The 26,583-nt window shown below is 37.6% G+C and overlaps 1 protein-coding gene across 3 annotated transcripts in view; it reads right to left on the bottom strand.

The window, feature by feature from the left end:
• The window catches only part of GRM7 (glutamate metabotropic receptor 7), a 532,166-nt gene that overhangs the window by 336,580 nt on the left and 169,003 nt on the right, over positions 1–26,583 (bottom strand). For all 3 annotated transcript variants that reach the window (XM_087954616.1, XM_087954615.1, XM_087954617.1), the window contains exon 2: positions 8,628–8,844. In XM_087954616.1, coding sequence (XP_087810742.1) covers positions 8,628–8,844 — 217 coding nt within the window. The remainder of the gene's footprint in view (positions 1–8,627; positions 8,845–26,583) is intronic.

Raw genomic sequence — 26,583 nt, 5'->3', positions numbered from 1 at the left:
TTCCCCCGATGTGTATAGATTCAGATTGAAAATCTTCCGGGATCTAATCTGTAAGTTTTTCACACAATCATGATCCTAAACATGGATGGATCTCACTGCATGAGCTCTGTACACAAATACATCTAGAGCAGGGATGTGAAACATGTGGCCTGTGGGCCCGATGCATCACATGCTGGCCATGCCCACACCCAGTTTAGCGAAGGGGAAAAAAGTACCAATGCATCACATGACACTGCCGTGAAGACGTGAGTTTGACACTCCTAAGATATATATACTCCAACCTTAGTTAGGCTAAGGTAAAGGTAAAGGTTCCCTTTGTACATATGTGCTAGTCGTTTCTGGCTCTAGGGGGCGGTGCTCATCTCCATTAAAAAGCCAAAAAGCCAGCTCTGTCCAAAAAATTTCTTTGGTCATATGGCTGGCATGACTAAACACCAAAGGTGCACGGAACACTCTTACCTTCCCACCAAAGTGGTCCCTATTTTTCTACTTGCATTTTTACATGCTTTTGAACTGCTAGGTTAGCAGAAGCTGGGACAAAGTAACAGGAATTCACTCCGTTACATGGTGCTAGGGATTTGAACATCAAGCTGCCAACCTTTCTGATCAACAAGCTCAGCGTCTTAGCAACTGAGCCACCGCATCCCTACATTAGTAAGTTAGGCTTAATTAGTTAGTTAATTAATTTAATTAATTAGTTAGGCTAATCCAGTGTTTTAATTTAGTCAGAAGGATAATAGTATGGTTGGTTTGGTGAAGTAGCATGGATATTGTGGTGTTATTTATGGTTGTTTTTAAAATAATAATTATGTGTATGTGCATATGTGTGTGTGTGTGAGAGAGAGAGACAGGAAGGAGGGAGGGAGGGAGGGAGGGAGAGAGAGAGAGAGAGAGAGAGAGAGATGGATGGATAGATAGATAGATGATAGATGGATAGATGATGATAGATGGATAGATGGATAGATGGATAGATAGATAGATAGATAGATAGATAGATAGATAGATAGGTAGATAGATAGATAGATAGATGGATAGATAGATAGGAACAGCAGCTATGTGGTAAATTGGGATGTGATTCAGCAGTATCACCTTAGAAATTATACAAAATTAGTGCACATTCAGGAACATTGTGTTTTAAAAATATGCCAGGTCTATCCTGCAACTAAAGAAAGAGGGATTTGCAAAGAAATAAGCATTTATCAGGATATTTATATAAGAAAAAGGGTATATTGGGCAAAAAATAAAATAAAATCGCATTAGACAGTGGATTTTTAAAGTTTTTAATCATTTACAGTGGCTTTGCACATTGCTTGAGATGTGCAAAGATACCTGGCCTCTCTCAAGTCTGGATCAACTCTTGAAAAATAGAACAGTGTATCTTACGTTGTTTTTGGGATAGTGCATTTGACTGAATTTCACAGCACAAATAATGGGAAAACTCATTCATTTTATAAACAGATGGTTACAATTGGCTGTAAATTGGATTTTTCTCTCATTAAGATGGGATAAAATTTGCAGAAAATTTAGCAAATTATAAGTGGAGGGAGAATGCCACATTGCACTGAAAATTATGTTTTACGTGTGCCTAATTTAGATAGGTAAACAGGCGGATGATAGTTAAACAAAAAACCTGCTCAAAATGCTATTTTGAGATGTTTCTATAGCTATTTTCAAACAAATAGATGGAGGAAGAGGCAGCACAAAAGGACAAAAGGAAGAGATTGTGGCAAGGAATAAATGTATAGATAAGGTCTACTCTGAGGAAAAGATCTAAGAAAATAGACAATGCAATTGTTAAGTCAATCAAGCAGTGGTGGGATTCAGCCAATTTGCATCAGTTCAGATGAAAATTATTATTAAAGTATTTATTATTATTAAATTACCTCCCTATCAAAATGGATCCTGGGTATTGTACTGCGCTCAGTGGAGAAATGGGCAATGGAGCATGTGGGAAGGAGAAGGCCGCTTTCACACTTTCTTCTCCCTGCTCCTCCTCCTTCCCTCATGCCGGCCACTTCACTTCCCATTGCTCCATTGCAGCGCAGCACCCAGGATCCACTTTGATATTGGGGGGGGGGGATTTAACAACCGGTTCCCCCAGGGTCAGGTTGACCATCGTAGGAGGCTCATCCCACATGTGTGGCGGAGCTGGAGGATGGGGATGGGTCATGCCTTCTGACCCTGGGCAAACCAGTTGTTAAATTATTTGAATCCCACCATTGCAGTCAAGTAAATAAATCAACCAAATGTTGACATATTTGCTTATTTACTCACATGCTAATTTTAAAAGACTATGTATTGCTACCAGTCTTGTAAAACACATTTTTGGTTGTCTTACAACAAAGCACAACAATATTAGAAAATCAATGGTAATAAAATAGTAAACAATTGTCTAAACCTAAAAGAGTGAGGTAAGCAAAGTTAACTTATTTCAAGTTTTCTCCACTGCTGTCCCCAGGGTGCTATGATCAAAGCAGCTGATGGCAGTCTGATTGCAATGATCACTGAAATTTCCAAAGCGATCCTGTCAGATACTGAACCCAACACTCACATAAAAATGTTACTCCCAGAAAACCAGGAAGCCAGAAAGCAAAATAAAATATAAACCAGTCCCTTTAACTAGTTTGATGGGGATGTTTCCTTTTCTGCCATTTGTCAGAAATGGTTTAGGGTCTCCCGCATGGGCAGGGTGGTGGTGGACTAGATGACCTACAAGGTCCCTTCCAACTCTGATTATCTGTTATCTGTTATTCTCAACTGCTATAGAATGGCAGGGCAGTTTTGTGGAGGATCTTGAAGGAGACAGATTTAGAGACAAATTTCTATGTCAATTTCTATATTCAAAAATCCCAAATTGCTCCACTCTGCTCTGAATTCTTGATGTTATCATCCACAGCATACTAAATACAACAATAAATAGGCCAGATTCAGACAGATAAAAGCATTCCCTGAGAAACATTCATCCTAATCACTGAAATAGTTGAAATTCCTCAGAATATTTCAACAGAAGCTACTTCTATTTTGTATCCATTCCTTTTGCTTCCTAGTAGATCAGTTCCAGTTCCACTGCTAAACCTCACATACAACATGCTTATCCATGGTTAATCTAATTTTTAAGTTTCCACAAAGTAGACTAAATTCTTGTTAAGTACATTGTACACTGTCTCAACATTTGTAATCCAGCCTTGACCTCACATACTAAATACTATTTATTGCAATGTTAAATTAGAAAAAAAAATGCAATAGCTTATCCCTTTAAATGATTGTTTTTTTCTATAGTAGCTTGCTGTTATCATACAACATTACAATATTTCACAAGTGGATCTTTTGGTATTATGCCCCCCCGCACCCTTTTTTTTTAAACCATTATTTGCATGACAGAGCCAGAGCAAACTGATTCTATATTGCTTGGAACCATTTTTTTTTCAAAATAGGCCTGATGCCAGCATGGACATCAGTTTAATTTTCCTCCCAATAAGTCCCTTGACAGAAAACAGAGGATTTTTTTTTTTTCATCCTATCCATGTCATAAAGACTCTTGATGTAGATTGAAGGAGAGGTCAGCCCCGTGCATTTTAATTCATTAGAAAACAGAATGTGCAGCTATTAGATTTCTATCTATTATCTGATATATGAAGATTAGATAGATAGATAGATAGATGATAGATAGATAGATAGATAGATAGATAGATAGATAGATAGATAGATAGATAGATAGATAGATAGGATATAGATATAAATATAGATATAGATATAGATGATATAGATATAGATATAGATAATATATATGAAGATGATATATATGCAAGAAATCTGTTAAATTTCCAAGTTTTCCCAATCCAAATCAGAATTTTTGAGCCAAGGATATCTTTCTGGAAATAATCCTGCCAGAAAATTTCTGAGGGGAAAAGACTTAGAAGAAGTAAATGTGACATAGAAAACACCATCACAAAAGTCCTTCATCACCATGGAAGATGGCTGTAATGATCTACAGATTCAGAGATCACCCGCTTAAGTATCAGCTCTTGCATTCCCACATATGACTTTTTCCTTTTTACTTCATGATTTATGTGATTCCCAAAGTGTGCCATTCTATCCAACCTGGGAGAAACATTGGCCAATACAAATCTGTACTGAAAGTAGTGCAAGATTGGAAGATGTGGAGTGACCTGGTCCATAGAATTGCCCAGAAAGGGACACCACTGAATGGATAACATTGTCATATCATCAATCTGAACTGGATAAAGTCTCTAATTAAAAACAAATACGGAATGAGCTTTCATATCACGATGTATAACAATTGTATTTCTGTATATCATAATTTTCATTGAAAAATATATTGGAAGAGAAGGAATTGGTGGAATAACATTTCATGGATGGGAAGCAAGAGTATCTATGTTCAGTATAATAAATGAGGGGAAACTGTGCCCTATTTCCCCAATACACATCTAATCTCCAAGCCATTAAGTGTTGTCAAATAAACAGAAAAGAAGAACAGTATCCATTTTTTGCATATCACACTAAGCCAGCATATTTAATTATGCTTTGTTGGACAAATTATAGGGGTCTGTTTTAAGCCACAATTGGGAAGATCACAAGTGGCATGAAACCAAAAACAGATGACATAAGTGCTGTGTGTGAGCTCAGGCAATATAATGGAACAATGAATCCATCATAGAATGGATACTTTAAAAAAAAATCAAAGCTGGAACTTGGAATATTAATTAGAGGCCAGTGGATGTTGATATCATTTAAAAATCTTAAGATCCAAATATTATAGAACTCTTAAGCATTATAAATGTATGATTAATTATTTTAAGCAGGAAGATTACCCTTTTAAAACTAAATTGTTTTCTAACAATTATCAGTATTGTTTCAATCTAAATAAATTAATATGCATATTGAAAATATGGTTGAGTCATTTCTATCAGGACTATTGAATATATTGATAATTTTACATAGATATCGTAATCAGTAGGCAATTGCTACACATGTGCACAACTCAGCAATGCAAAAGCTATAAATTTAGCTTTGGAAATGGATAAACTTGTATTTCCATTATTAACCCACATCTGAGTTTCATCCTTTCCTGTGACATTGAATCTCAGAAATTTTCCCTATATAATATTACATAAACATGAATCCAGACAAAGGGGAAAATGCAAGCAATTACCAACATTTTCTTCAATACCAGCATGGAGAATCTTTCTCAAAGAATTATGTTTTAAACCGCAGCACTGCCACAAAAGCCAATTCTTACATGGATTGCAATGAAAAATAGATTACCTTTAATTACTCAGTGAAAGTTTATAGTATTAGTAATTATGGAGGTACTCTTTAATATATGAATAATATAGGCAGATCAAACATCTAGATTCTGCTGCTATCTGACTGATTATTTAATCTAAATAATCAAGCAGATAGAATGATCTCATATTCAGATATTTCATGCAGTTTATTGTTTCACATTCTTCACATGAACTGTTTTAGGTTAAAAAAATTCATTGGATAGCAAATCTATCTGATAAATATTTAATAGGAATTTGCAATCTAGTACTATGTATTTGCTTAATCTAGTTCATTTTAGCACAAAATCTTTAGCTGAAGAAATTAGTTAACATTATTTATTTCAAAGGATTTCAATTAGGAGCAGAAAATCTGTGGGTTCTGAATGTTTCAAAACAACTAATCCAGTGATGAGCAATGCTGAATATTGCATTTTGGTGACATTGGGAAGACTACAAGTTCCCTGTCTCTGGTCTGGGGAATAATGCATTTAATAAAGTAATATATGTTTCAGTCACAAATCAGATGCATAGCAATGGTTCCCAATCATTCATATCTTAAGTTCCATCAATCACTTTCAAAGAACCTGGGTTTCATTAAATTAAGTGTGCCCTGTTTCCCAGTTTAGGCAGGTGAATGGCTTCCCATCTAAACTACTATTGAGTAAATACCACAAAGGTATTTGTTTCAATCGCATAATAAACACGATGCTGTATGATGTTTCTTGAATTTGATGTAATTCTATTTGTTCTCCTTGTAATCAAGGAACACGCAAAATTGGAGAAGTATATTGGAATTGAGTTTTTCCCCACTAAATTATTGCAGTCTTACATGTGATACAGCACACCCTCAACAACACAATCAATACACTTTGTATATACACTGCTCAAAAAATAATGGGAACACAAAAATAAGACATCCTAGATCTGAATGAATGAGATATTCTTATTAAATACTTTGTTCATTACATAGTTGAATGTGCTGACAACAAAATCACACAAAAATTATCAATGGAAATCAAATTTAGCAACCCATGGAGGTCTGGATTTGGAGTTACACTCAAAATTAAAGTGGAAAAAAACACTAAAGGCTGATCCAACTTTGATGTAATGTCCTTAAAACAAGTTAAAATGAGGCTCAGTAGTGTGTGTGGCCTCCACGTGCCTGTATGACCTCCCTACAATGCCTGGGCATGCTCCTGATGAGGTGGCAGGTGGTCTCCTGAGGGATCTCCTCTCACACCTGGACTAAAGTATCCCCCAACTCCTGGACAGTCTGTGGTGCAATGTGGCATTGGTGGATGGAGCGAGACATGATGTCCCAGATGTGTTCAATTGGATTCAGGTCTGGGGAACGGGCGGGCCAGTCCATAGCATCAATGCCTTCATCTTGCAGGAACTGCTGACACACTCCAGCCACATGAAGTCTAGCATTGTTGTGCATTAGGAGGAACCCTGGGCCAACCGCACCAGCATATGGTCTCACAAGGGGTCTGAGGATCTCATATCAGTACCTAATGGCAGTCAGGCTACCACTGGCGAGCACATGGAGGGCTGTGCGGCCCCCTAAAGAAATGCCACCCCACACCATTACTGACCCACTGCCAAACTGGTCATGCTGGGGATGTTGCAGGCAGCAGAACATTCTCCACAGCGTCTCCAGACCCTGTCACATATGTCACATGTGCTCAGTGTGAACCTGCTTTCATCTGTGAAGATCACAGGGCACCAGTGGCAAATTTACCAATCTTGGTGTTCTCTGGCAAATGCCAAATGTCCTGCATGGTGTTGGGCTGTAAGCCCAACCCCCACCCGTGGATGTCAGGCCCTCATACCACCCTCATGGAGTCTGTTTCTGACTGTTTGAGCAGCCACATTCACATTTGTGGCCCGCTGGAGGTCATTTTGCAGGGCTCTGGCAGTGCTCCTCCTGTCCCTCCTTGCACAAAGGCGGAGGTAGCAGTCCTGATGCTGGGTTGTTGCACTCCTACGGCCTCCTCCACGTCTCCTCGTATTTCCCCATTACTATAATATTTTAGTGAACAATGTCAATGTTGGATTATTTTCTGTGAATGTTCCCTTTTTATTTCAACTGTTGTCATTATCATTGTTCCAATATGATAGTTACACAATGGTTACAATGAATGCTTTAATCTAAATGTATCATATTGTTTTCTCAAGCTAGTAAAGTAATAATAAACAATCTAAATGTATCATATTGTTTTAATTAAATGTATCATATTGTTTTCTCAAGCTAGTAAAGTAATAATAAACAACCATAGCAAAAACCTTTTACTTAATTAACTTATTTTCATGTATTATTATTTGTTAATCAAATATTTAAAAAAAAATTGAACTAACAAAAGATTAGCTTTCCTGTACCTTGGGATGTTCCAGAATGATGAGAAATCATTTCTTTCACAAACATTAAATAGCTGATATATTCTATTGTAGAGAAACAGACTGCATAGTTTTATATTAGGAGCTTTCAAACTATGTCCCCAAGTATTCTGGGTTTGCTTGGAAATTTGTCAGGGTCTTATCAGTGAGATTCTTCACAATACAGATAAACCTAGATTATACTATGCATCAGCAAAAGAGCCAAAATGTGCTACATAATCTTGTTTGAGCATTTCAATTAAATGTAGGAGAAGTTCTTTAGCATACTCCTTAAAGGGCAAAAGACTGCCAACACATAAACATTTAAAAATCATTGATTTATTTGAAATTGTTGAAGTAGTGAGAGAGTACCTTCATAAACCTCTATGCAGTCCTTGAATACAAATCTAATGGTTATTTCAGTACTATTTCAGAGATAATAACATTTGATCCCTCTATCAGAAAGCAAAAGATTTCCTTCTTAAGACAGCCCATCCAATTTAAAAAGTATGAAGCTACCTGAAAAAATATACAAGAAACTATCTGACACAGAGTTTGTATCTAAGAAATTATCAGCTTCAGAAGTACTCCTGACTTGAAGAAATAAAGATTCAATATTGTCTTTCCAAAATATAAGATTTCTAACAGTGGGGAATCAAAAATTTGATATCATTTCACTTTTCTTTCTTTTCTTAACAGAGTATTAATGCCATTTATTCCTCTGGCTCCTAAATGCTTATATCTGAAAATTCCTACAAAAGTTGAGAACAGCTTGAAGGACCTTTGAAACAAAATGATAAAATACAGAATTGGCTTTTTTATTTTAAAAACATTCTGAAACACACATACATACATATTCACATGTACAGCTTTTGTCCTGAGGTATTTATTTATTTATTTATAAAATATTGTAATTATAACTTACACAATATTATATTTCATGCAGGATGATTCCTCACCTACCTGACTCTCTGGAAATTTGTATAAAAGATTCCATGCCTTTTTCACCATAGCTGCCTTCAGAAGCCAAGGTGGAAACATAGTTCCATCCCAAAGCTCTCACAATGTCCACCATTGCCTGTGCTTGGAAGGAATCTGGAGGAACAACCCGTGAGAAGAAATCGTAGCGCCGGTCATCACTTAACTCTGGTGCAGTTGAAGCATAACTGATTTGGGGTATCTATAGGGAAAAAGAACAGTTAATGGGACTTATGAATTGATAAACTCAACATATGTACAACACAATTAGTTTGAGCCGCAATACAATTAGCCTTCCAGATGCTCCTCTGTTACTTTCTATCTTCATCAGCCCTTAAGTGAAAGTCAATGAAGCTATCTTTCAAATAATTTTCATCACAGGTATACTAATTGTTAAGTATTATTTCTATCAGCCTTGAACCCCAAACTTTCATTAACTTGTTTTTAATCAAGGATGCATTTACGTATATGCCTGGATTTAATTGCAGATAAAGCTGAAGTAAATGCAGCTGCTGAAGTACTGGGTGAATTGCCCCTAATGTTTAAACATCTGTAGTGATTTGATATTTGAACTTCCTCAGGCTACTGTATGCTACCATCATTTTGCACTGGTTATCATCCATTTCATTAATAACCATTGTTTACAATAACAATAAATCCAATTAATCAGACTCTACCATCTCCAGCATGATGCCTCCCCAAACTCCAGTCATTTAGTGAGGTAGGACAACTTCAAGGAGCAGTTTGATTCTTAAATAAGAAAAATGAGTTGCTTACTGAATACTTTTCTTTTGGCTCAGGTAGGAAAGTGGCACTGGGATGTACAAGCAAAATTCTAAGGTGCTTTAAATACAATAAATGGGGCTCATTTACTTTTACTGAAAAGAGGAAGCCTTCATCCAATAATATTTTTTTCAACAATATCCCTATGCCACAAATTTCTGAAAGATTCCCTGAATATTTGAGATATAAACAAAAAAAAAACAAAAACCTAGGAAATGGAGAGGGAAGATCACTGCCATACTTCTACCATTAATGTATTTTTAGTTATTTAAAACATTTATGTGATTGCTTCTCTTCTAACCAACTCTACCAACGTTAGGGATGGGATTCAAAAATCCAGCACCTGGTTCACTGCCCGGTTGCTGGGTGGATGTGGCCATAGCCTACTGGAACTTCTGGGAGGGCCATTTTTCACCTTCCCCAGGGTCCGGAGGCCTCCCTTGAGTCTCTGGGAGAGTGAAAATGGCCTCCCCCAGGGTCCAGAGGCTCTCCAGAAGCCAGAAAGAGGCCTGTTTGTGGACTTCTGGAAGGCCCATTTTTCACCCTCCCAGAGCCTCCACGCGGACCCTGCACTTACCTGCATCCAAAACAGGCTGCATGGAGACTCCTGGGAGGGAAGGGGTGGGGTGAGCAGGGCCAGTCGGTCAGTTCAACTACCGGTTCGGTGAACCAGATGTAAATTTAACATCCAGTTCACCCAAACTGGTCCAAACCTGCTGAATCCCACCCCAGTGTATGTATGTATGTATGTATGTATGTATATATGTATGTATGTATGTATGTACATATGTATGCTAACTAATAAATCCCATTGGATTAATTGCTCCTGATTCCAAGTATCAAATCAAACTGTTTTTCAAATTTATATTTAAAAAAACCATCTAGATTAACAGAATATTTTAACTGCTTACCCAGGGGCTAGATAAACTTGTTAGAAGTATACATGATTAAATTGTTACAAAATCACATTCAAAACTTTAGGTCTTTTTTTTTTTTTACTCTAATTGAAAAAAAGTGAATATAAGTACAAATAGCATCGAAGACTGCAAAAAATATTATCATACTTTTAATTTTTTTCTCTTGCTTTTCTCATTTTGTTCCAATACATATTGCAGCTTTGTTGTCTATTTTTTATCATCTCTATTTTCTGATGATCTCTATTGCAGAGGTGGTATTCAGCAGGTTCTGACTAGTTCTGGAGAACCGGTAGCAGAAATTTTGAGTAGTTCAGAGAACTGGCAAGTACCTCCTCTGACTGGAGATTTTACAGTATCCTTCCCCTGCAATGTCCACCAAGCCACACCCACAGAACCGTTAGTAAAAAAAAATTGAATCCCACCACTGGAGCATTGCCATTCCTAGGTACATAGTCATCAACTTAGATTACAAAGCAAACAACATCTGCTCAAGTCAGTCTTTTCTTAAAAAAAAAACTATGTTTACTATAAGTCTGGTTCATTCACTAAATTCGGTTCCTGAATAGTCGGGTCACTAATGAATTATAATCTGCCAATTTGTTCCCAAAAGAATGTTAAATATCTGTAAATAAACAGGCATATTTGTAATAAATATAAATCTGAAAGACAGTCTTAGGGAACCTGAAATTTACATCTCCCTGGGCATTAGATTATTGAACTACTGTGGACTTTGCATGGTCAGCTCTCAAGGGCCTTTTGTCACAGAAATGACACCATTGTTGTCTGTATAAACTTGCACATTTATTGAAATATCTATCCATGTTTCTGATGCTGAATTCAGATGATCTCTGTATCTCAGGCAAAACATGCATACTCATGAAGGTAACAGAGATAACCCAAAGTGGTAAAAGAGGAGGGGGGAGGGTGAGTGAAATAAAAGTTTTGTCAAACTTCCAAGTAGGCACAAATTAGGGTTAAACTCCCCAAAGATTTCAACAATACTATTAAAACTAAATATTTGTTTTATTTCTGAAATGGTCAACTGTCAGCGTTCCACCTAACCAACTGCATACCTATAAATTCCAAGACAATGAGTTCCTTAAAGTTCTACTTTATTAGAGATGTCATATTGGTACATCTGGAAAAACCTGAATCGGAGAGTTCCGGGTTTTCCGTTCCCAAAAGAGAATTCAAAGATCCATCCCCTGCACCCATCAATTCATCACATGGTCCAATCAAATATTTGTCCCAACTGGAGACATTCCCCCAGCCACTCATCTCCAGGTACAGGGCACCATGTCCTTGACTCTCTGAGAAAGAATGTTGTTATGTCTAATTTTCTATCCCACTATGAAATGCCCTTTCCCAAATTCCCAGGCACTGAATGTGGCAGCCTCAAAGCTTCCAAGTAAAAAATGGCTTCCAAGGCTGACATCAATTTTGCAAACTGTTGACAACTATTGATGGTGAAACAGGACATTTCTAGTGGACATCTAACACTCTCCATGTAATGGAATGATTTATTTATTTGTTTAATTAAACTTGTTTTCTGCTCACCTGGCAACCACAAATAATAAATAAATTTGTATTTAATTGATCAATATTTAACATCCATTTCTCAAAAGCACTCATTTTAATGCAGTAGGTCTCAAAAATTTTCTGTATCAGTTATCCCCCTTTCCTTATCTTAAATAATGTAAAAACCATCACAAAAAAAGAATCCAGAATAAAGTGTCTCTGTCGTGATGGCCCCAAATAGAATCCTTGACTTACAAACAAACAATTACACATTGTTCATTACCTCCGCTATCTGTCCAAATGACCCCAATTTAACAGGCCCTGCATTAATGGTGTTTTGCATGTTTCTGAATTCCATGCGACTTAATGGAATCCTGACTGCAAAGAGGCTGAATTCGTTTGGAAAATGTGTATGTTGTGATATTGTACTGACTTAAGGATAAGTAGCAGCAGAAAAGGGGCTAACCCAGATTTGTTGCCCTTGCAAAAAAAAAAAAAAAAAACAATAGAAGCATCTACCCCAGGGCTGTCAAACTCACATCATCACAGTGGCGTCACATGATGTGTCAGGGTTTTTTTTTTTCCCTTTGGTAAATTGGGGAAAAAAATTGCACTGGCACTGGTTGTGGCCAATGCAAGATGCATCCAGCCCACAGGCCAGGAGTTTGAATGCCCTGATCTACCTTGTTTTCCACTTCACTAAGTTTTTCTTTCTTTGAGTGGACTTACTATGGTCAGATTACCACTACACTACAACTACAAACTACAAGTTGTTTGGGGAGGAAAGATAGGTTGAGACAAAGGGGTTGTGGAGAGTATGAAAAATAAAGAATTGAATGTAGCATACAAAACACTTATGGTCACTATCTTTGTTTCACATGCATTGCTACTGGCAAGTCCACTAAATATTGTTGCTACAATGCTTCCCTAACTTCCCTGAACTCTGGCTGAATTTGTCTGCTGTGAAGCCATATATTACTACATCAAATTTACATGGAACAAGTCATGGATATCAAGTCTAGTACAGGTACTCCTCAAGTTATGACCATAATTGAGCCCAACATTTATGTTGCAAAGTGAAACATTTGTAAAGTGAGTTTTGCCCCATTTCTTGCCTTTCTTGCCACAGTTGTTAAGTGAATCATCGAAGGTTAAGTTAGTCAGATGGTTGTTAAGTGAATCTGGATTTCCCATTGATTTTGCTTGTCAGAAAGTCGCAAAAGAGGATCACCCGGAACATTGCAACTGTCATAAATATGAATCAATTGCCCAAATATATGAATTCTGATCACATGACCACAGGGATACTGCAATGGTCACGCAAAGTGTAAAAAATGGTCATGTCACTTTTTTTCAATGCTGCTGTAGTTCTGAACAGTCACTAAATGAACTGTTGTAAGTTGAGGACTACCAGTACAGATTTGCAACATATTCACCATGTGAAATTAGAGAATCTCCATTGCAACCAGTTATTATAATCCTCATAAAGTTGGCTGGTAGGTTTAAAAAAACCACCTTATCCTCAGTTGATTCTGGTTAGTGGAAGAATGCCTTATTAGTGAGGTCAACCCATTCAACCCATCCTACTTCACATAGATGAGTAAAAATAGATCAGCTTTTAATCTAGGAGTGCTGAAATGTAAATTAATTAAGATGTGATGCTTTTAAACACACACACACACACACACACACACACACACACACACAAATTTAATATTACCTTTTTGGCATATCATTTCTAACTTTTCTTTTGTGTTTCCTTCTTTCCAATGAAGAACAAAATTTAGAACATGTGGGTGAAGGATAGGGACAATAGAAAAATGAAACAGACATGAACAGAGAATGAGAAGGAACATTATAAACCAAGATAAACCTGATAGGGGATTTAGCTTAACATATAATAATTTAAAGAGAAAGAGGTTGCTTCCAAATTGACATAATAACAAAATCTGGCACCACCATTTCTTACTGAAAATAAAGGAGAAGGCAGCTGACTTTCAAAGTTATAGTTTTTACAAGAAGAGAAAACCATAGCAGTTTATTTGCTTAATGGAAAATAGGCACTATCTCCATACAAACACAAAAGAAGTAGATGAAAGTGTTCTTACATCCCCTGCTTCTCCTCCCTCCACCCCATGAGTAAGTTAGTTTGAATTCAATTTATTTTTCCTGGGTTCAGAATTTGTCAGCAGATGTAAATCAAGAATTTTAGCTTTAAAACAAACTACTTTTTTCAAGAAACATACAGTTCCATGGATGGCTTGTATAATATTTTTTAAAATCAATTCTCATGCCTAAGAAATCTATAATTTTTGATGTCTTGAGAGAACCACAGAAAATTTGTAGCTGGCTGATTTATCACTTTCTTTTGAAATACAGCTTCTAGCTTATATATAAAAGCTAGTTCAGTATTTGCTAAAGTAGAAATGAATGTGTAGGGATGAGAGGAAATGAAACCTCAAGGTTTGGGAGGGATTTCTATTGATGCCTGGAGGTACTTTTTTTTTTTTTTTTATTGTCACATAACCAGCATGGTTATTCTTTTTAATCAGGAGGGAATAGGCTATATATGGTATAACATTATAACAAACCAAGAAGCAAACATGGCGACATTCTAATGGAAAGCTTCAATAAAATGAATTTCATTTTCACTCTAAAAGTGTGCTAAATGTTCTATATTCTTTCTGAATGCTTCTGCTTCATGTACCTGTTTGTCTGTTCTATCTGTGAAGATAAAGGGGTAAGGTTCATTTTCCTGCAAAAATGTTGTTTAAAATATTACAAGAATATATGATAGGATTCTTTTTTTAATGCAATGATTCAGGGGTTTATTAGTTCTTAAATCTAAGGTAAAAAAATCTTTGTTACAGCAAGTTCACAAATCATGATCATAACCCTTCTTTAAAAATACTATTTTTGATCATATTATAAAGCTTTTTCAACTGTGCATAATGCTGCAGTTGTTTTTTTAAGAGATGATACCCTGCTACCATGGAAATAAGGATGTCAACAGAACCATTTCCAAATTGAAATCGAATAAAAAGAGAGATTGACAAGGAAATGGAATTTGCTGAAGCAAAGTATCAAAGGCAATCATAGTTTTTATAAAGGGAAATTTTCATAAAGGAAAATTTAAGCAGCTATGAGTAGTAAATTTATTGGACAGTCTCTAGGACCGTCAGGAAATACTGCCCCAATGTAAGTAATTAGATCCACTTTGGTCTAGTGCAGGGTGTCAACTCAAGGCCTGCAGGCTGGATCTAGTCTGTGGGGTGCTTAGATCTGGCCCACGGGGCTACCCTGGAAACAGTGAAGGGACTGGCCCATGGTGCCTCTTCCAGCGAAAACAGAGCTCAGGAGGGCCATGCACAGCTCTCCCAAACTTCATTTTTGCTGGCAGAAGGGTTCAGGAAGATTCCCCCAGCCCCACCCATGCTACCACAGGTGCCCACAATACAAATAACATCTAGCTGCCCACACCCACCCTGGCACACTCCCTCCATCCCCCCCCCTCAAGGTCAAACACAACCCTGATGCAACCTTCAATGAAATTGTGTTTGACACCCCTGGTCTAGCGATTAAGGCACCAGGCTAGAAAGTAAAAGAACATGAGTTTAAGCTGCCTTAGCTATGAACCAGCTGGAGGACTTTGGGTCAGTCTCTTTCTCTCAGTCCAACCCACCTTATAGGTTTGTTGTTGTAGGGAAAACAGAAGAAGGAAGGTGTATTGGATGTGTTTGAGTTATTTGTAAATGTTGTGAATCAATAAAAGTTGATATTCTAAATGCAAATCAGGGGTTGAAAACCTGCAGACTTGATTGGTCCTTGTACAACAACTTGGGATTGGGCCAGAACTAGACCCTGATTGGCCACTTTGGGAATACTTCTTATTGGTTAGTAGTTTGAACCTGTTGCCACTGGTCAGATGTCTGGTCTCCTTATTCTCCAAACTTAACAGTAAAAATAATAAATATCCTTAAAATGAGGGATGGAAGATAAGTAATCAATTAAGCATGATGACTTGCTCATGAAGATACTACAACTTATGTGTCAGATCTTGAGATGAAAGATACAAGGGCAGCATTTGTTTGATGGCCTCACATCATCATGCAATCTCATCCCAAGCTCTGATCCTTGGGGACATTGATGTGAAATTATAACACAACACAAGGGGAGAAGTTTGCATAAAAGTAGCACAGGATAGCTTTTATCAGACATACTGTTTTGATATCACACAAAGATTCCACCGGTTTAGGAAGAGGTTGTTTATAAATGAGGGATGGAAGAATAGGATAGAATAGGACACAATATGGATTTTAAAATGTGAAAGGTATAGAATCAATTAAAGACAAATTATGTGGATCAGAACATAATCAAAGAAATTATAATTTCCAAAGCTGTGAAGTAGTATCTAGCACTATAATATAAGAAAGCAATTAAATGGAAATTAGAATATCTATTATTTGCATTTTGTTCTGGCTAAACTGACCCCATTAGAACTTGGAACCCAGATATTAAATTCAGTCAATATTTCAGTCAAGTAAGATTGAAGGAATGCTGTAGAATCTAGGAGAGTTTATTTTTTCCCTTTATTTCCCAAGCAAAAAAGAGAAAAGAACATTGACCACTGTGGAAGACATAATGCAGAAAACTGCTATATAGGAATGGCTATTTTGAAAGATGTGTGGCTTTTTAAGAAATTAACCACTGATTCTATTACTGTTACCATCCTTCACACAACAGCTTACTGGCAATAAGTGTGGAAGTGACACACAATCATTTCTTTATAAGAAATAGATATTGCAAGGCTAACATTAATTGGGACCAGTGGTAGGATTCAATTTTTTTTTACTATGGGCATGGGAGGGGAAGGATAATGTAAAATCCCCATTCCTTCCCCAACCCACTAACCTGCTTTCCAGCTCTGTCCTCCTGTGCAGGGCAACAAAAGAAGACCCAGCCAATCAACTGGGACTTGGGAGGCAGAGAATAAATGGAGGCGGAGCCAGTCAGAGGTGGTATTTGCCAGTTCTCTGAACTATTCAAAATTTCTGCTACTGGTTCTCCAGAACTGGTCAGAACCTGCTGAATACCACCCTCTGAGTGGGACCCAAAAACAGTATAGTATGATGGTAAAAATGACACATATGAACCAAAGTGCTTGACCATTGAGTCACGTTAGGACCAATCATGATCTCTCTCAGCCTAAAAAAGTTGCAGAAATAAAATTAGGAGATACTTCTCCATTAAGCTATCTTGAGCACTATCAGAGGATAGAGCTTACTTCCTTCAACAGCATATAACAGGGCTGTCAAACTCTATTTCATTGAAGGCCACATTATGGTTCTGTTTGACCTCGAGGGGGGTTGTTGGCCAGCTTAATGTCACTTGTATCAGGGGCATTTGTGGTGGGCCAGGAGGGGGTTGGGGTGTGTGTGAAAACCTCCTACAGCCCTCTGCCAGCAAAAATGGAGCTTGGGGGAGTTGCACACTCCACTTTTGGCCACAATGGCCTCCTGCAGCCTTTTGCCAGTGAAAATGGAGTTCAGAAGGGGTGCGTGCAGCGCTCCAGATATCTGTTTTTTCTGGCAGAGGCACCATGGGCTGGTCTTTCACTGTTTCCATGGCTGCCCAGTGGGCCAGATCAAAGTATCCTGGAGGCTGGATCCAGCCTGTGGGCAGGGGTGGGAATTCTACCAGTTCACACCTATTCGCTAGAACCGGTTGTTAACATTCTAAGCAGTTTGGAGAACCGATTGTTAGAAGAAATTACTGGCCTAATCCTGTAAGGAAGGCAGGAAGGAAACATTCTGGTCTTGCTTACAGAAACTGCCTCTCTGTTAACCCTTATTACATTCTTGGCAGGACTAGACTTCCTGTCTCAGGAACGTCTCTGCAGTTTTTTCCCCCTCCTTTGCTGGTACTTTGCTTGTATGGAGTGACCATTCAAAGTTACAATGGCACTGAAAAAAGTGACTTATGAGCATTTTTCACACTTACAACTGTTGCACTATCCACACAGTCTTGAGAGGCCAGGTGAGGAGATGCGTGCCTCGATGTGAGTGATATTGAGCTGGCCACATCCAGCAAATAACATGACCACCAAGCCATGTCCACCCAGTCACTTGACCACCAAGCCACCCCCACCCTCTGAGCCAAGCTCACAGAACTGGTTGTTAAAAAATTTGAATCCCACCCCTGCCTGAGGGCCTTGAGTTTGACACTCCTGATATAATATCAATGACATCTGCCTATTCTAGGTCCTTGGGAACCTCAACAGGTAGATAAAATGCCAAATACAATCCAAATGTCTGGTCGATTGTTTGACCAATAAAAAGCCTAAATATCTGACAGGCTATGCAACCAACCATAATGAAAATAATACACCTGAGACTTTAGAAAGTCCATCTCCAGCCATATGATTCCAACAGTCTCCTGTTTAATTCCAACCTGATGAATCTGGAGATGCTTATACCTATGAGCAATATGAAGACGCCCGATTAGACATATCAATTAATTTTTAAAAAAAAGCTAATATATGGATCAGAATAAGACAAACTATAACATAATAAGAATCCTTATTTTGGAAGGAAAATTAAGGAACAATGTCATATCTCATTTCTAAACATATTCCAATGTCACCACTATATTATTTATGTAAATAGGGAATAGTTATTAGACTGAATGAGAGCAATAAAGGCAAGCCTGTTTTGTCCCATATCTAGAGTTATTAGAGTCCAGCAGAAGGGGCAAAGTCCTCTTTTTTCCCTCATATCTTCAACTTGCAAGACATCAAATATTATCCAGCTTTTTCAGTGTCTTTTTTTTTTTTGGACTCTTTTCAAAAAGCAGTCATTCAAACTTCTGTGTATTTTGACCTTGTAAATTGTCTGCTTTCTTTTTTCCATCATCCATCAACAGGCTTGACAGTCTAGATTTATGTTATTTATTTCGTGATACCAGCAATCGGCTTCAATCTTGCCCCTTCAAATCTATGATCACTCTAGCCTGAACATCATGTGACTTCTTCTACATTTCTATGGCAAAATTTGAAAAGAACGTCATTAATTCTATGTTATCAAGAGCATATTTTCTTGAAAAGATTTGTTGGGAAAATATTGCAACTGCAAAAGAGTCTTTCTGATGCTATAAAAAGGTCAGGTGGTCCTCGACTTACAACAGTTCACTTAGTGACCATTCAAAGTTACAACAGGCACTGGAAAAAGTGACATGACTATTTTTCACACTTAAGACCATTGTGGCATCCCCACAGTCATGTGATCAAAATTCAAACTCTTAGCAAATGACTCATATTCATGACACATGCAATGTCCCATGGTCATGTGATCCCCTTTTGCTACCTTACAGAGCCTCGGTGGCATAGTAGTTAGAGTGCTGTACTGCAGGCTACTTCTGCTGACTATCAACTGCCTGCAATTTGGCAGTTCAAATCTCACAAATCTCAGGCTCAAGGTGCCTAAATACCCACTAACATGATGTGGGTAAGTCCAGTGACACATACTGCTTTATTTTTTTTTTTAAAACAAGTTTTATTAATTTTTAAAACACACAAATTATCATTATTCATTACATGTTTAAACCTTTTTCCCTTGTAAATTTAACAAGTCAGATAAATTATGATTCTGTTTTAAACCATTTCCATATAATATACCAAAACCTCTTATTCAATTTCTCTTTATTTCTCTTTACTCTTATTCAATATCATTATTATTATTTCATCTGTTTCTTTCTGACTTAGTTACCATTATTCTCATTCTATATTTCTACAAGTTTTACCAATTCTCCCCCAAAAAGACATATACACACAACACACAAAACATAAAAAAAAAATATCTTTTGGAAAGTAACTTGGACCCAGTGTCTCTCTCTTCATGGACTTCAATTATATTCATGCTCATCTTACATATCATTACTTATTTTATTTACCATTCTAAGCCTTCTATATTAACTTCTCTACATATTTCACACTTCTTAATTCTACCTTAATTAATCATCTTAGTTTAAATCATTATATTTGTATCTTTTGTCCATTTTTTATCATCCCTTTGTCTCATCCCTTATAAAAAAAAAAAGAAAATCAGTTTCTCCTGAAATCATTAATCAGAGTATGATGCCTTTCTATCTCCCCCTAAGTTAATCAAATTAATCTTTAAAATAATATCTAATACCCAATCAGATTTTGCTTGGTACATTCTATCTAACTAATACATCCAACACAATTAAGTGCATAATTAGAGAATAAATCCAAATATTAAAAAGAAATACTATAATAAAAATTTTATAATAACATCAATACCATAATTTTATTAAACTCTTTAATTAAAACAATATTCTAAACCTCTCCTATTATTAAGTTTTAAAACCAATCATTTTTAAACATTTTAACATTTTAATCTCTTATCAACTCTTAAACCATTGCAATACTACCATCTCATCTTATGTACCTTGCAAAATCTTTTTTTTTAAAAAAATTATACTTTATCCATTATCCATAAAAATTCCTTTTTTCCATTTAATTTCAAAACGTTGTAGCTTTTCTCCACCTTTTCCCTTTCTTTCTTTTCCCAACAAACCTTTCTACCCCCCTTCTTCTAGCCTCTGCCTTACCGGCTTCCCTTCTCTGTCGTATTTCTTTTCCCCTTTGTTTACAATCATCATATTGGTTTTGCACTTTATTTTTCCCTTTCTTAAATGTTTTTTTAGATCTTAAGTCCTTAAATCCTTTAGTTTTCTTCTTTTCTCTTCTTTTCTTTTCTTTCTCTCTTCCTTTTTCTGGATCAAATTCTGAGATTCATTAAAGATGGCTCCTTCCTTTCTTTCTTGTTCCTCTGCTGTCTTCATCTGTTGTAATTTTTGTTGATAATTAGTAAGCGCCATTTCTAAAAAAAAGAAAAGCTTCTTCCACACCATTTCTTAGTTCCTCAACAGAAAGAGCCATTATAAATCTTTTCTTTTCTTTTCTCCTTCTTTCTTCTTACAACAACCAGAATATTCAAAAAAAAAAAAAAAAGATAAAACAGTCCCAAAGTTATCAATCAGTCCAAACCAAGGCAGAGTTCTCACTTTCTCCTTCTGGGGTGATATCAATCAAAGAGAAAGAAAGTCCAAATCTGTTTAAAGTCTTGTTACAATATATTCTAGTCTTCAAGTCCTTAAGGCATCTGCTCCAACAAATCTTAGCATACAAATATTTTCTTTTTAATCCTCTCTCTTCCCACTCATCGCTTAAAACCAATTTCCACCTAAAAATAGGTTTCTTAATATCCAGTTATTTATTCCGTGAGGAAAAGAGGGAAAGCTATCCTTTCAGCACCTTCAAGCAGCCGCTTTTTCCTCTTCTGGCAGGTATTATTCAGAAAGTCATACTTTTCAGGAATTTTATTAAATATGTCTTAGAGTCCTAGGAGCCAAGAAAACTTTCTCCTCTCAATCACTTTCTCCACTTCCTCCTGCGCATTCTTACCCGGCTGCCAGCTTCTTTGTGGCGGCCATTACGGACCGCCGCTGCACCGTCCTGGGAAAAGGGGTTCTGCCGGCCAGGAGGGGTCTGCAGCACCCCAAACCCTTCTCCGGATCCCCCTACCTTCAGCTGCCCCTGCAGGTGGCCCTAGCTCCGTCACCCGGCTGGGTCGGAGCCCCAAGCGGCTAGCGCGGCAGGGATCGCGCAACCGCAAATCCCTGCCGCTCATGGCCGACAAACCGGAAGCTCTCGACACATACTGCTTTATTACTGATAGAGGATGATATCTGTAGCTTGAGGTTGAAATGAGGGATTTCAACAGGCACATAGACATAAGCAACATATACATACCATTCTAAGAGATAATCAACAAGGGGGGAAAAAACAGTGTGATGACCTGGGACTGGGCACAAAAGCAACACAGCTGGAGTGAAGGCTTAACTCCCTTTTATTGCTCCAACATTTTTCCCCAAAGTTCCCATAGTTCACTGTAAGTCTAAGCAACATTCCAAACACACACACACACACACACACACACACACACACACACCTCCACTAGTTCCTGGCTGCTGTGAGTCCAGAAAAGCAGCCAGTTTCTGAGAACAAACACAATTCAGGAAATTTGGTTCCAGACAGTCCTCGTCACAAGGGGCTGCAGCAAAACCTGAAGCAGAGCTGTGTTGCTGAGTACTTGCCCATATCCAGACCAGGCAAAGCAAGGCTAAGCACCATAAGACAAGGTGGCAAGATGTTGGTAACTACAAGCATGGCTGGAAAAAGACAACACTTGTTCCCGACAAACGGCCCTCCCCATAGCATCTCTTTAAATCTTATTCCCCAGTTGAGGGGTAGTGACAAGGGGTAGGGTGCCTCCCCACCCCTGAGCCGTTGGTTCACTCTGCACTAATCCCACCTCCTTTCCACTCTCCACGCTCGAGGATCGGGCAGGGGAGGCAATCACTCCTCTCTAGAGCTCCATTGCTCCTCTGCTCTGCTGCCTATTTTCCCTCTCTTCCTCCCTCACTCAGTCATCCTGCACCTTCTCTCCATCACTGACCATCCCTCCAAGGCCCAAGGGACCTGGAACTGCCTCGTCCTGCTCCCCCGGTTGCTCCTCCAGGGCCAGAGAGACTACGCCATCCTCCTCCGTGGGCCCCAACTCCATCTCATCCTCCTACTTGGACCCAGGCTCCGATGGGGCCATGGCAAAAGGGAACAAAAAGTCCAAAACACCTCTTCACCAGTAATCAACACCCAGTTGAGCAGGGATTAATGGCAAGATTAAAATTAGACTAACAATCATGAAGCAAACAATAATCCAATCAATGAACTGCTGAAGAAGCCAGCAGTAAACAGCCCAACCAAAGAACCCCCAAGACCACTTTCAACAGTACTGACAAGCAAAGCACTAATATATAAAATGAGAGCAAATCCCACTCCCTACTAGATGTTGCCTAATTTGGATAATGAAACATCTGCCAGAAAACAACAACAGAAAGCACCAAGGACCCCTCATTGCATTATTAGCACACCATTTTCCCTTTACATTGTTATATTTGGAAGTCTGTAATCCTAGTGAGAATTGAGAAATTCCAGAATGGTGGCATTCAAAGCATGTGCGTGGTTCAACAGTATAAAAATGTTTACTGTCTAGTGTGATATTTAACCTGTGTATTTTGTTCTAGTCCCAAATGAACTTTATTTCTCAGAGAAAAAAAGATGGCAAACAAATGCCTGACCAGCTCCTGAAATCAGCTTTATATAGTTGGGATATTCCCCAAGATCATGAATCTTGTTTGGAGCATTATTTGTTTATTTATTTATTTACTTATTTATTTATTTACTTATTTATTTACTTATTTATTTATTTATCAAGCAATTATAAGATAACAGGTATAAGTATAAACATAGTTATGGATATATGAAATGGATACATATAAGAAAAATAAAAAAGAAACAATAGGACAGGGACGGTAGGCAGGTTGGTGCGCTTATGCACGCCCCCTACAGACCTCTTAGGAAAGGGGTGAGGTCAATAGTAGAGAAAAGGGAGAAAAAGAAACTCCCATTGATTCATGTATTGTTCAAATATGTCCATTAAAAAGGGAGATTTTAATAAATATTAACTATTGTACATTATATCCCTTACCTATACAATATCTGCACTGAAGATGGCATATTGCCTATGCAGAATAAAAGCACTGTGTCGATATTAAAGTTATTGTTTCAAAAGAAATTCATGCCAGTTCGGTGATATCCTCTTTATAATAATTCTTCTAAACTTTAAACAGTTTCCAGTTTACCAATTTTGTCTACAGTTTACCTGCCCATGTTGGACACCTACTAAAATTATTTATATTCAAGCAGAATCCTATGTCTTCACATCACAGTTTTCCTGCTTTGCTATCTCTGCTGTATATTTATAACAGAGAATAAACAGTTCTTTATGATTGTCAGAGTGGAAAACATAGAGTATTTTTGCAGAAGCAAACAACTAAATACAAATAACATCAAACTAGGAAATAGGAGTTAACCAAATGACAAAAACACAAACTGTTTTCAGCGGCAAAAGATGTTAAATTGTAAGGCAAAACTGTTCCTGCTAACGCTGAAATCCGATTTCTTTTCTGTTCAAAATATATTGACAAGAATTTTTTGGGAGAAAGGCCAATAGGTGACTAAGCCATTTTTATTTGTGGCTTTGACCTTTTCAGTCCTCTATTCCTGTGATTCACATTCACATTCATTATGAATAAAGTCCATAGTTTTCACTGTTTTCATTCCACTCAATTAGAAACAAACACTCCCCTTGCTAAGAGCCTCCTGGTATAAAATGATCAAATACTGTGGAGGGTAGAGCACTTAAACGTACTTTAAAACACGAAGGAGTCAGGTGATGTAGTTATAGTGCCTTTAAAACCCATTATTGCATAAACAGTTGAGATAATCTAACATAATTATCTACAATATACGAGCAACTGTTTTGCTCATCTGCAAAGCTATTAGGAGAAAAACCCCTGCTCTTGATATACAGAATGTTACATTTGGAAAATGTAGTTCTGGTGTGCAGAGGGGGTTTAGTTTGAAGGCCCATCTTCCTTCCAGTCAACCAAGGACACGGTGCATGTGGGGGGAGTTTTAATCCCCCCCCCAGCCTTGATTATGATGGGCTTACTAAATGTAATAACCTTTCATTCATACAAATGGAATGTTTAACCAACTGCCATGCAAAGCGTCAGTTTTTGTGACATTGTAGTTGAACATTACATACTACCATTGTGGCATAGACTGTGTGTGAGTCTCTTCTGTGAATATGCCCACAGAACTGAAGGTTATAGATTTAATGAAGCATACAAACTGGCAATGCAAGGCCAGTTATTTTTTTTGTTTTTAACCTAGAGCTCCAAGAATACAAACTGATGACATTTTGACTTACTATTAAGGTCCAAAGTTGAACAATGATATTTTTTAGAAAAATAGTTTCTTTAATTGAACTCTGGTTGGTTGGTCTGGTTGGTCATCATTACAACCTTACAGATGAAGACTTGAATCAGCAACTTAAATTGTCTCCTGTACATACATATACATATACATATACATATACATATACATATACATACACACACATACACACATACACACATACACACATACACACACACACACACACACATACATACATACATACATACATACATTTGCACTGCTGGTATTTGAATTGGCCTTATCATTCAACATGGCATTCCTGGAAACAAATTGATATATGCTGCAAGTATAACTATGTATACTTGCAAATGGCTATCAATATACTGTAAATGGAAAAATAAAAACCCATTTCGCATTCAATATGCATTAAATAAATAAATGCATTTATATTTATGTAAAATGACATTCAGATATTACGGAGAGAAAATATAACTTAGGAAAAAAAATCTCTAAGTGCTCTCAAAGCCCATAGGAACTAGGATTAAACATCCTAATCATTCAGCTACCTCTGAAAAAAATCAAGAACGCCAACCAAACACATGATGATCTGAAATTGATCTGTCTGTGGTAAAAGGATGATCACAATGTTCTTTATATTCAAATTTAATTGCATCTCTCAGACATAAAAAGAGGCATAGCAGTTGATTCCCTGGTGGTGCAGTGGTTAGAATGCAGTATTCTAGGATAACCTTGCCCACAGCCTGGAGTTTGATCCTGATAGGCTCAAGGGTGACTCAGCCTTCCATCCTTCTAAAGTTGGTAAAATGAGAACACAGACTGTCAATATGCTGGCATTGTAAACTACCTAGAGATTGCTGTAAAGCACCACAAGGAGGTATATAAGTCTAAGTGCAATTGCTATTGCTATATGATGGAATCAAAATAATTTTGGACAAGTCCACAGTTGCCATGAAATACATTGCACTCCTAGGACATGGATAATCTGAGGGATTCCAAGACCACTCCTACTATGGACCTTGGAACAAAAACAAGTTATTGAATAAGTTAATTATTGTCATGCTCCTGAAAACAATGGAGACTGATCACAACCTGAAACATAGGAAATCCACAATCTAGTAGCAACACCAGGGGTGGGATTCTACCAGTTCTCACCTATTCACTAGAACCGGTTGTTAACATTCTAAGCAGTTCAGAGAACCGGTTGTTAAAAGAAATTACTGGCCTAATCCTGTAAGGAAGGCAGGAAGGAAACATTCTGGTGTTGCTTACAGAAACTGCCTCTCCGTTAACTCTTATTACATTCTTGGCAGGACTAGACTTCCTGTCTCAGGAACGTCTCTGGAGTTTTTTTCCCCTCCTTTGCTGGTACTTTGCTTGTGTGGAGTGACCATTCAAAGTTACAATGGCACTGAAAAAAGTGACATGATCATTTTTCACACTTAACGACTGTTGCAGCATCCCCACAGTCATGAGAGGCCAGAAGAGGAGATGCGTGCCTTAATGTGAGTGATATTGAGTTGGCCACACCCAGCCAATAACATAACCACCAAGCCATATCCACCCAGTCACATGACCACCAAGCCATGCCCACCACCTAAGCCATGCCCACAGAACTGGTTGTTAAAAAATTTGAATCCCACCCCTGAGCAACACCAAAGAATGCCCTTTTGCAGATTCTTGAAAATGAGATTGTGCAAAGGGTGGCATTTTCACAGCTTCACCTCCAAATTGTAACTTATAGCCAGGCTCATATTAAGATGGATATTATTTCAGATAGATATGCTCCAAGTTTTTT

The sequence above is a fragment of the Notechis scutatus genome, chromosome 2 (genome assembly GCF_049901735.1).
Source record: "Notechis scutatus isolate UNSWTSFEM ecotype Mainland chromosome 2, rNotScu1.2, whole genome shotgun sequence".
NCBI lineage: Eukaryota > Metazoa > Chordata > Lepidosauria > Squamata > Elapidae > Notechis > Notechis scutatus.
This window is presented reverse-complemented; position numbering and strand designations above follow the sequence as displayed.